Here is a 12,081-nt window from a genome sequence, read left to right on the forward strand (position 1 = left end):
GACTTTGATAAGAAAATTTTAATGAATAGTAATTGATTTGTTTTAGTTTTGCATGCTTTTGTTTTTGATGCTGTGTTGCTCTTTAGTCTCAGTAATGACCACTGTCATAGACTTCCTCAGCAACCAAAAACAAAAACCGCAGTAGTTCACTTTTTGAGGTAATAATTAACAGGTTTAAATCCCTCCAGGCCATTTGTTAATAAAAAACAGTTCATTTTTCAATTTTGGGCAGTGCTTCTAATTATTATTTTTCCAGTCTCGTTGCCTCGCTTCCAACAGATCTAATTTTTTTTCTCTATAGAATTCAGGAATAAAATTATTTAGTGGTTGTAGTTTTTAGATAATTTTTTGACATCGAAACCATATAAGTTTTTCAAAAAATCAAATTTAAATGAGCTTTCATTGATGCATGATTTTGTTGTTTGCTTTGTTAACTTATCCCTTGACGGAGCTTTTGAAATGTTTCATATGCGTTCTGAAGTTGTAAATTTTTATAGATGTTTCCGTTTTAGAGATTTGTGGTTTAGTTTCGTATTGTAAATGAATATTATGCAAAAAATTTTCAAAGAGTATGTTTCAGTTCCAATGTATCAGACATTGCTACCTTCTGTTCTTTTACATTATCATTGTCGTTTTTCAAGGTTGTGTGTTTTACCATCTACTACCCTATTAAGTAAATGTTTTTGTAATCACTTGCTCATTGTTTCAACGAAAAAAAAACTGTTTTAAAAAAAATTAATTCTTCATAAATTCTTGTTTGATTTGTTTTTGTATTTGTATATGTCTTGTTGACTATAAATTGTTGTTCTTCTACAGAAGCTGATATTCAGTTTTCTGCTTTGTTTCACTTTTAAGATTAGATATAAGGCTTTCTCTTGCTCTCTTCTTTATTTCCTCATCAAGATTTCTGTTGCTCACTTCAAACAGACCTTTAATCCGATCTTTCCTTTTGACTGAATTACGTGCGTGAGTCCATTGTCACTCTTAACACAGTGGGTTTGTTTTGTTTTCGCAACTTGAAGAGCACTATTGATGGGGATCCAAAAATTGTGTTGGAATGTTTTCGAAAAAGGAAGTGAAATGTGTGAAAACCAAGTGTTTAGATCTTAGTTCAAATTGCTAAAGAGCAGAGAGAAGTGAGTGGTTTTCTGTACATTTCACTTCTTTGGAATAGTCAGCATTTTCAAGGCATATTTCGGGCTCGATCTCCATTTTGTTTCAATTAAGTCTCTTTGTGTATTTTTAATATAAACTAGCTATCGGGCTTTCGAACGCATCATTGACCTTCTGGAGCAAAAGTTACACTTTTAGTTAGCATTTTGAGCTAGTTTTGCCAATCTGCCTTGCTTTTAACATTTTATCTGTTTTTGTGTTCTTCTGTAATTTTTGAAAGCAATTGTGCAGTTTTTCTGTTTTTGTGGGTTTTGTGTTAGCAGTTTTGATTGATGAATGATATTAACTATGAGCTGTTTCCATTAGAGAGAGTTGAGTAAATTTGAGCATTATTTTGGTGTTTTTTGTCTGTATTATTTTTTTGCATAGTTCTTCTAATTTCATGCTTCTAGCTGTAGTGCTCCTCAATCAATTCCTAATTGAGAGTTTTTCACATTTCACTTCTTGCTGAAATAGATGACAAAAGTTTCTAAATATTTCGGGTTTTTTTCGTTTCTTGCTTTTTTAACTATTGTTTAATATTTGAAGATGTAATTACTTTTTTGCGAAATTATGTTTAGCAGGACACTTGAACCCCAGACAAGGCACTTTTTTATTGAAATTCTACGTATTTCTTTCTTATAGGGTTGTGCTCTTTTCAGTTTTAAATTGTTGTTTAATATTTCGTTATCAAGTATTCGATGGGTGACTGATCTAGAAAGACAGGTTATTAAAATTTGTCTCCTAGTAATTTTGGGAAATTTCATTTGAAATTTTGGTAAAGAACTTTGCTACAGAATTTTATAGAGAAATTTTTTTGTTCTTCGACATCTAACTTCGTTTTCCTAGGATTTGTATATGAATTCATACATATATTAAATCTTCTGTCAATTGGCGTTATTATGTTATAAAATTATGTAGGAGGTACATTTAGGTCTGTGAGGATGGTCAATTTTCATATTCAAGTGAGGATGGTCAATTTTTTACTACAGTTTTGTTTTTTTTTTCATTTGCATTAGTAAATTTTTGGTCACACGTGACATACCTACCTCTCAAAAATGATTTTCCTCTCTCTCAAATTGATTTTTTGAGTTTTGTTTACCCTAATTGAAGGAAATAAGGTCAAATGAATATATTATACTCCAGCTGAATGCTATTTCAGTGCAGCTTAAACAATACATAAGTTACTCAATTTCTTATTTAAAAAAACGAAATCTGAGCATGCAATTAAAAAGGCTGAAGTTTTTTCTGTGGCCTTACTTTTTATTTGCTTTCTAAGACTGCATGTCTACAAAGCTATTGCAGCGCTGTCTCCCCCCTCGACTGAAGAAGGCTACAAAATACAAATCTAGCCTCCTCCAGTTGTTCGAGAGCAATTTGTCCGACGTTATTCCAACGTTATTTTCTTGTTTGTTCAGATACGGTTGATGCAGCACCCATATTTGTGTCTTGTCCGAGAGGAGGTCAAATTCAGAGGAAACGGGGAGAAAATGTCACTCTTCAATGCGCCATATCTGCGATTTCACCCCCTGTTGTAACATGGTAAACCCTGTTTCAAATTTCATGGCTTAAACACTCGTATACGGACTGTTATTTAACGTGTAGTAACAGGCAAAAAATATGGTTAAAAATATACGATGATGAATTTTTTGACAGCGTAAAATGGGACTAATATGAGAAAAGGGAGAAAAAGAGTTGATTCCACCTTTTTTCAGGTGCTTCATGGATCAAGAGTTGAGACCGAGTGTGAAATACCGACTTCAGTATTCAAGTTCATTCACTCCATCCTCAAACAGCAATCAACACCATGAACAGAAAATAGCTGAAAATGTTTCCGGTCAACCTGATCAAGAAAAAAGTGAAGAAGTAATCTCTTCACTCAAAATCACTGATTGTTGTTTGTCAGATAGTGGAGAGTACACGTGTCACGCTCAGAACTCATACGGTCAAAACTCAGTTGCAATTTATGTAGACATTGTATAGTTTTATTTTTGGATAATAATTTGTCAAGAAGTGAAAACTATTAAATCAAAAAGTCTTTGATACTATACAGAATTTGATTTACCTTGTAAATTTTTAGCCATTTTCATAGAGAAGTTTTAGGTTGGTGTCTTATAGATTGGAAATGTTCAATTTATTGGCTTTTATTAGAATTGTAGATTACTTAGTTTGGCTAGAAATATTAATTTTAACATCAAACGCGTTTTTTCTATTTAATTGTTCCGTCCCCTTTTAGTGGGTGGAGGAACTAGATACTCAAATGGGTTTTTTTCTCTTTTTTTTCAGTCATGTTTAGCCGAACAATATGTTCATTGTAGAGAACCGTGAGTTGTATCATTAGAAGGCTCTTCGAGCGCAGAATCTGAAAAAAAAAGATTATATTCAATTTCCGTTTCTTTGAGGAGCTGCGGAGGATTATGAGAATTTTTGTAAACATTTTGTATTTGGGTGTCTTGCTGTTCACCTTTAGCGTCATTTTTGCTCATTCTTAGATAATTAGAAAAACAATGTCTATCAAAAAATTGTTTTTAGGATGAAAAATTAAGCAATCTTGTGTTCCTGTAAGACTGGCATTGATTAAAAAAATGCTAATTGTGGTCTCATCTAGAAGTTCACAATCTGAAGAAATTGAATTCTTTTGGAGAGCTGTTTAATAGCCGCACAGCGATAGCTGATGCTATTATTGGCCTTGTCTTGGTTTTTTACAACTCAAAAAATTTGAAGTGTATTGGGGCGCTGTCTTTTTTACCATTCAAAAAATTTGAATTGTTTTGGGGCGCTGTCCTTTTTTTAAGATCTGTTCACACATTTTCATGATTTTTGAAGTCAAATTGGAGTAGTGATTTTGGTCACGCCGAAACAGGAAGTGAAGCGAAAAGCGAGAAGTTTTGCGTCGTGAATTTTTTTGCTCTAATTTTAAAATAGAGTGAGAAAACCTTGTTTGAACAAAAATTCGGTTTCTCGGTAGTGGTTTTTTGTTCACATGCGGCAATTTCATTCTTTTACTGTTTTTTCAATTTTTTGGATCCGATTTTCTTCTAACTGGTTTTCCCAATCCATTCACAGCTCATTCTAGGCCTAGTTTTTTGTTTGAATTAAATTTTCATTTCTCGGTAGGGGTTTTTTGTTCACATGCGGAATTTTGATATTGATTTTCTGTTTTTTTCTTATTTTTTTGTTCTGATTTTTTTAAAAATGGTTTTCTGAATTCACTCATAGTCCATTCTAGGTCTCTTTTTTCTATTTAGTCAATGAAAATTCTTTGAATTGTACGTCAGGACTTGTCCTGCTATGTTTTTTTGCTTCGTTGTCGTGATTTTTGTTACGACCATATGATGTCACAACCACTTCAAATCTGCTTTTTGTTCATTTGTTCATGCAATTTCAACTGAAGTGCGTGCGTGACGTCCTATTTCGCTCTAGGTGGAGTGAGTTTTTTGTTCATTCACGTGATTTTTTGGTCACACTTGATTTTTTGTCTGTCTTTTTTATTGTTTTTTGAGACTAAAGATCTACAAAGCTATTGCGGCTATTTTCTGGCAGTCTGCCAGCTATTTTTTTTACTTATTTTCCAATTTTTGTTTGTTTTCTCTCAGTCTTTTTTCATCAAGCTTGCAACATTGACAAACCAGTTTACGATCAAAAGAAGCCCAACGATCATTGATTTTGTTTTCCGGGAGCCATCGCCCATTGTTTTTTTTGGCTTCGACTCTGTGTCTGTAATTGTTAATGAATTTTTTTTGCATGCATATGTTTCATTTTGTTGTCATCTGGCATGGTCTTATTAAATAAAGGTAAAACTGGGTTCCCAAAGAGGGTTAATTGATAATTTTTATTATTTTGAATGCATACCTAGATTTTCAAAGTATTTTTTTGAAAAAGTATTTTTTTGAAAGTCTTCATTTGAAAATATTTTTTATGGCTTAGATGGCTCAAGTTTTTCGAAAATTTTTGGTTGCCAAAATTTTCAAATATTTTTTCTTGAAGAGTTGTCAAGCTAATACAATATTGAAGGTTCCCGTCGGCGTTGAAAGAATTCTTATCTAGTAATGATGAAGTTTATCCGGGACTATTTTATGGTTCTGATGAATTTACTGTTCTTTTTTGCCGTTTTCTATTGAATTCTCCCTTTTTGCCATTTCTAAGACTCATTCTAATTAAGGAATGATCTCGTTGGCTTCCAGTCTTGTTGTGGGTAAACGTGTTTGATGCTTTTTGTTCAAAAATAATGGTTTTAATGGATCTGATACTACGAGTTGTCTTTAAAAAATGATATTTCTGTATATTAGTTTATATTTGTTGATTGTTTTGATGACTCTTTATCAGAATAAACTGAGAGACCCATTGGTGTTAGAAGGAAAATTATTTCAAATTATCCAAAAAAATTTTCACTGATTAAATTATCGTTTTAATAATATCGACATTTTTCTCGCATTTTTGCTAGATTTCCTCTTTCTGCCTGTAGTTTTGTTGTTTATGTAGCCATGAGAAACTTTCTGATTAATCACAGGTTTCAATAGGTTCATTTTAAGAAGTTAATGAAATCATTCAATGCCTCAGTTGAAAAGCAAGTGTTTTGATATTTTGGATTTGTTTTTCTCAAATACTTCGGAATATCGTTGAAGTTCCATTTTTGTTTTTCTGTTTGTGCGAGTGGCCTTATTCACCTTGCACGGATCTAAAGTTCAACTTCTCTATTTGTTTTAGATCTGTCACAACCTATGTTTTATGTGAGTGATCAATTTTTATGTTTCTTCTTGTTCTCCTTTAAAATGTTAGCATTAATAAGAATTAAGATTGAGTTTCAATGGAAAACCAAGTAAAAACAAAGAATCTTTTCTATGTGTTAACTTAAACGACACATACTTGAATTGAATCAAAAACATATATTATTTAGAAAATAGCTGAACTTAATTTAATGTCTTCATTACTCTGTGTTATCTTATGTTGTTTGCAGATTTTCTCTATTTCTGTATCTGTAGTTAAGGTGTGTAGTCCTGTCCTGCGGCTTCGCATCACAAATACAGCGCACATTGATGTCTTGGGGACTTATAAGTAGAACTATCCAGAAGTTTTGAAGTTTAATTTTCTTTTGAGACTACTTGTTTTAAAAAATTCGGTATATTTTCTAATTTTGAACTTTTTTCTCCTTTTTGTGGACTGGTTATATAGTCCCATTATAGAAAGGTTGCATCTCCTTTGTAGTTAAACACAAGTCAATTTGTTTATTTTAGTTTTGTCTGATGGTTTTCTGTCATTGGTACAGTGTGCTTTCAAAATTAGGTAATAAGTTTTTATTCTAAATTATTATGTTTGTTTTAGTGCATTTTGTTGTTTTCTTTGTCTGGTAGCTTTATTAGTGGAAGTGATTATAAATTTGTTCTTGACTTTCATAGTCTAAAATACAAAAGCAACTTGAGGTTAAGATCCAGTGCTCAGTATGCATACAAACGTTACTTGAAAAATAACAGTTTCGAGGCCCAAGACCTCACTGGAGCGCATTAGAGTGGCTCATAACGCCTTCTCTTACTACGACACAATTTCCAGAGGTAAAGTTAGACGAATTCTCAAAAAAATATAGCGTTTTTTCAAGGAATGCTGCAAAGAAGTCAGTTTGAAGAAGAAAAGCAAGTGTTTTCGTTCGAAATGGTGTCAATATGCTAAAGAAGCCGTTCTCTTTCTGGCAGAATGTTGTTTTTACTGATGAAACAATTTTTTCTGAAGAAATGGAACGAGATTTGAAAAAACCCAACAAATTTGAGTTCGGACAAACGATCACTTATGTTTTGGGGTGCAATACGATCATATGGACAGAAATTGCTTGTTAAGTGTCCAAACAAGCAAAACGCTGTCGGATATTTGGAAATTTTGAAAATTTACGAAGAAAAATGCATTTCCTGGATATAATTTTTCAACAAGATAACTCTCCTGTGCATAAATCGGAGATTATCGGCTATTGTTTCCAAGAAAACGAGTGGAAGGTACTGGAATGACCAGCATACAGTCCCGATCTGAATCCCATTGAAAATTTTTTTTGGCGATTTTGAAGCAGCGATTACAAAAACAGACATTTTTTTGGAAAAATTTAGAAAAAATGTGTGAAATTTGGAATGAAATTGACCCAGACGTCGTGAGAAACCTGTATGAAAACGATAAAAACCGTCTACTAGACGTCAAAATAACTAAAGATGTATTGACGCGTTATTAGACAACAAAATTTGAACTGAAATGTTGTATTATTTGATGTATGTATTGCTTTTTAAAAAATCTTTAGCTGTACGTAGCTTTTTGGTATCATAGTGTATATAATTCTTTTACTAGTTTGTGTTTGTAACAATTTTTTTTACTCAAACATCTACTTTTGTTGTTGGTCTTATCTCGTAGTCTTGTTAATGGCATATCTAGTCGGCCCCCTAAAGCGGCTTTGAATACTTCGTTTAGTGGTTTGATTTCACAGTAATTTCTTTATTCATAAATCATTTGTTTCGCGAAAATGCAATTTTTTAACCTCTTTCTCTTTTGGACGATAATTAAGTAAAATATGGTGAGGGAACACTATGTGCAAATGCACATTACTGAGTCTCCTTGTTGATCGATATGGTTTCATTTACAGTTATTTTTCATTGTTCTTTGCCAGTTTATCGGATCTTTACGCCCCTGGATGACTTACTGGGGGAGGGGGCGCAATCGGGAAAGATCCAGTTTATCAATAAATCCTTGCCAGTTTTTCTTTGCCTGAAAAAATTGAAGATGCGAACCAATTATTATTTAGTAATTTGATCTACAATTAGCACTAATAATTAATACTTAAACCCCCAAAAGCAGTAAAAATATGAATTAATAACAGTTCTTTTGTCCCTGAAAGTTGCTCGGGCTATTTTGATTTCTTCACCTAATTAGATCACAAAATTGCTCATCACACTAGAGTTTGGAAGGAAAATTTTGTAATTGGACCTGTATTTGTATTATACTGTTTTCAGTGGTGGGCTGAACGAAATAAACAACTGTTTTTCAGACAAACAAAGCAAGGTTTCGAGAACTCTCTAACAAATATTTTTATTGGAGCTTCTTTTGTCTAGATATTAATTGCTTTTAGTATCGGAATTTTGGTCACTTTCACAGAAAATTTTCATCGACGTACAATAACAGCGTTTGAGAACATCAGCAACTATTTTTTGACCATATGCAGAGAAAATGGAATTAAAGCTGCAAAAGATTTTTTCCTGTTATTACTCCTCCCACTCCTAATTTCTTCCAAAAGTTGCAAAAAGTTCTTGTGTCAACAATAGAACATACAATTTTCACCGGAAAAAGTTTACCTCGTTCGATGAAAATTGAAAAAATTTTGCCAATGAAAAGCACACACGTACAACTACACGACCACACCTACACATCAAACAGCAACTACACATACACGTACAAACTCACTCACAGTGGCACAAACCTTTTTGAATATCATAGTTTACCTACAAAAAATTTTAGATTGTTTATCGAGAAATGAAAATCTTAGCTACATTAGTCGTCATTTTTGAACAAATTGAAATTAAGCCTTTTTTGAAGTTTGCCCCTTGCTAGATTATGGCAATCTGGTGCGGATGCTCACAACTCACGAATAATGATGAAAAATGCTTTAAAACATAACAAGATGAAAATTCCAGTTTTGGGATCAAAATGTCACGCTTTTTCCATAGTAATATCCATCATTACGCCTATCGTCCTATCCTTTTATTTGACCGTTGGACAGTTCTTAAGCAATTTTATCTAGTACAGTTACAAAAGTTTGCTCTATCAATTCAATACTTTGTATTTGGAGTCCACATTAGACAAAATTGGTCTCCACTTTCAATTGGCCGAAGATATTAAGTAGAAAACTATGCCAATAATTTCTACAATTTCCGCAGCTGAACAGTCCAATCTCTTACAATTTTTGCTGATGATGGAGCGCCGTTTCAAACAATATAATGTTCGCGGTTGGCGGTGTAATTTCATGGTTTACTGATTTTATTAAGCTGTTTTATTTCCTCACTAGGCTATTCAAGATATTACATAGCTTAGTACGGAAATGATAATTCAGAAGGCTTGAAATATTTTAGCGTCCTCGACCGTGTAGTTAAAGTCAACATTTACCCACTTCCATCTCCTCGTGGAATTATTAAGTTTTTTCATAAAGTCGAGGTCCGGACTAGGGAAATGCTTTACAACCCCTGGAGGCTGAAACTGAAAGTCTTGCAAAAGGAACATAATAAAACACAGGTAATGAAATCCAGGTATTCTCATGCAATTCGGTAGAGAAATATCGAGGTGGGGCTTTGAACCCTGACGTCTGTCTTGTTAGCCATCTTTCTTTCTGGGTAAGATCAAAAAACCACTGCTGCAGCTTAAAAAGCATCAGTTTCACTACACGAGACAAGGAAAATAAAAAATGTTCCTTGGGAAATATAAATATTGTAGTCTAGTCTATAACAATGCGGCTGGGTAATGTTAGTTCGCACATTAAGTTCCGACCCCGCTCATCTACATTTTCACTTAATTGTCTACCAAATGAGGAACAGATGAAAAAATCTAACACGGCAACATTTCGTTCAACAAACTAATAAATGAATAAAACAATCTACTTTAGAGCGCCTATGAGACCCGTGACTACAACAATATGACTACCAGAAAAGACGGCGATAAAAATCAAATAGTTCCAAATATTAATTACAACCAAAACTCGTTGTCCATTTTTTGAAAATCCTTAATAATCAAATCAAGATGGCATCAGATAAAACTTATTCTAAGAAAGTTAACCAGTACTTTATTAGAACAAAATATGGAACTTATCTTCAATACGACTTGGTAACAAGTGGACAAGAAATGAGCAAAAGGACAAAATTTAATAAAATATTGCTTTGTTGAAAAGAAAAAAGTTCGAACTGATTAGAAACATTATGAATCAATGAAATCATTGAGAGATTCTTTTATACCTCCACAGAGAATGATTGAGACCTTTCATTATCCAGGATATGTCATATGACCGCAAAAAGAACGACGAATACAGGCAAAAAAAAAGAAAAAATTGCGCAAAAAAAATTGCACGAAAACGATGTCCCAGCCGATTATCATTAAGCTGTTCATTAAAAACATTGAAAATCTTCAATTGCGTTTCATTAAATTAATAAAAATTGTGAATCAAATGACTTCCATTATTGAAATGCTGTGAAAAGAAAACAAAAACCTACAAAAAAGGGGCGGATATGCAAAAATCACGAACGTTTTATGCAAAACTGGTTGCACCAAGCAAAAAGACTATTTGAGGAAAATAAAACCTTTATGAAGAACAAATTTTATTCCAATAGATAAATGACGTGACCTGTCATTAGAATGCTAAGCTACACAAAAACAAGTTAACAGAAAAAAGATTGGCAATTCTCAAAAGTCTATTGTCTTTTTTTTAAAAAACAAATATTTTCAAAATTCAAAGACAACAAAAAACTTTCGACTAAAAGAGTAGAAAAATTGTCTTGCAATGAACAGAAAAACTAAATTTGCCTGTTATTGGAGAGACTAAATCATAAGACTACAAGATAACATTAATTACAAGCTGAACTAAAAAAAATTCACAAACAAGTTTACGAAACCACACTGTTGAAACCATTAAAATTATAAAAAAAATTATCCATTTATCCAAACTTAAAATTTTCATTTGCGTCTTGTTTGATCATCATAAAGCCTCTTTGTAAAACGACTGTCACAAATTGACAGAAAAAAGAGCCACAAAAAATTAAGCGTGTCTAAATTTCGCAAAAATCTTCTGAAACAAATTGTCTAAGCCCCGAAGACATCAGTCAAAACGTTTAAACAACAGAGAATTAATTTTTTGTTCAACAAAACACTAAAAGAACTCTAAATAATAAGCAGTTACAAAAATGATACAACATTGTAAAAAACGAAAATAAACCCGCATCTGAACAAAAAGGGATAAGTTGAAGAATACTATTACTCTTTTTAGGAATTTAATTTGAAAGTCAATAAAACCATTAGCTATTTACCGATATCAGCTATTAAGTTCAATGATTTATTTATAGTTGGCCACTAAGACCTTTCATCACCAAATATTTGGCATAGGACAACAAAAATTAACAACAAACAGAGGGCAAAAGTAAAAAAAACTCTACCAAATTCTGCAATAGAATGGTGTCGCAGCCCTGAAAACCATATGAAATGAAAACAAAAAACAATTCAATTCCAAATTTTGTAAAGTTTTTTAGTTATACTGTCATCTATTCTGACAGTTTACCAAAGAATCAAAAACAACAGCAAAAATGGGCAATTATGAACAAAAATCATAAAATTTTGTATGAAAACTCGTAGTACCAAAAGCAAGAAAACCTTCCGTTAAAACAATCCGCCACAAAAATAGATTGTACTCTATAGGGAAGAAATCTTGACCTGTATTTACTGAAAATATGCAAAAATTGACTAAAACAATATAACAAATTGATAAATTCAAAAAAATTACTGAAATTACCTTAAAACAAATACAATCCTCAAAGCCATTAAAACCCTATGGTTCTCTGAAAACAGACTCTATCTACATTAAACCTCATATTTATTTAAGTGGGAGCTGTCATTAATGGAGCCGTGAAAAAAAATTTTGTCAATAATTAACATTAAAAGAACAGAAGCAAATTTTTTTGAAAGAAGGCAGCACTAAAATAAAAATTGATTCTAGGAATACATGATAATATCGAACCGATCCCCGATTTTGCCGCACGCCCAAAAAACAGCCCAAGTATTCCAAGTGTTTGCGAATTAGACCAATTGTTGAGTGAAATTTTTCAAATATTACAGATAAACAACGATGCATTTTGTATAATTATTGAGTTAAATATGCAAAAAACGGCAAAAACTTAATTCCTGAAGTTTTTTATAGGGCGACTAAATTCA

At 32.4% G+C, this 12,081-nt stretch overlaps 2 protein-coding genes across 2 annotated transcripts in view; one reads left to right on the forward strand and one right to left on the reverse strand.

Moving 5' to 3' along the window:
- Positions 1–3,351, forward strand: part of LOC142349043 (uncharacterized) — a 116,000-nt gene extending 112,649 nt beyond the window's left edge. Inside the window, exons 17-18 of the mRNA XM_075400455.1 lie at positions 2,571–2,694; positions 2,868–3,351. Of these exons, the coding sequence (XP_075256570.1) occupies positions 2,571–2,694; positions 2,868–3,135 (392 nt within the window). The 3' untranslated portion in view covers positions 3,136–3,351. The remainder of the gene's footprint in view (positions 1–2,570; positions 2,695–2,867) is intronic.
- LOC142349540 (endoplasmic reticulum resident protein 44-like) overlaps positions 1–12,081 on the reverse strand; it is a 558,035-nt gene that overhangs the window by 344,659 nt on the left and 201,295 nt on the right. The gene's annotated exons all lie outside the window — the stretch shown is intronic.

Source organism: Convolutriloba macropyga, chromosome 11 (assembly GCF_964194025.1).
Source record: "Convolutriloba macropyga chromosome 11, txConMacr16.3, whole genome shotgun sequence".
Classification (NCBI taxonomy): domain Eukaryota; kingdom Metazoa; phylum Xenacoelomorpha; order Acoela; family Convolutidae; genus Convolutriloba; species Convolutriloba macropyga.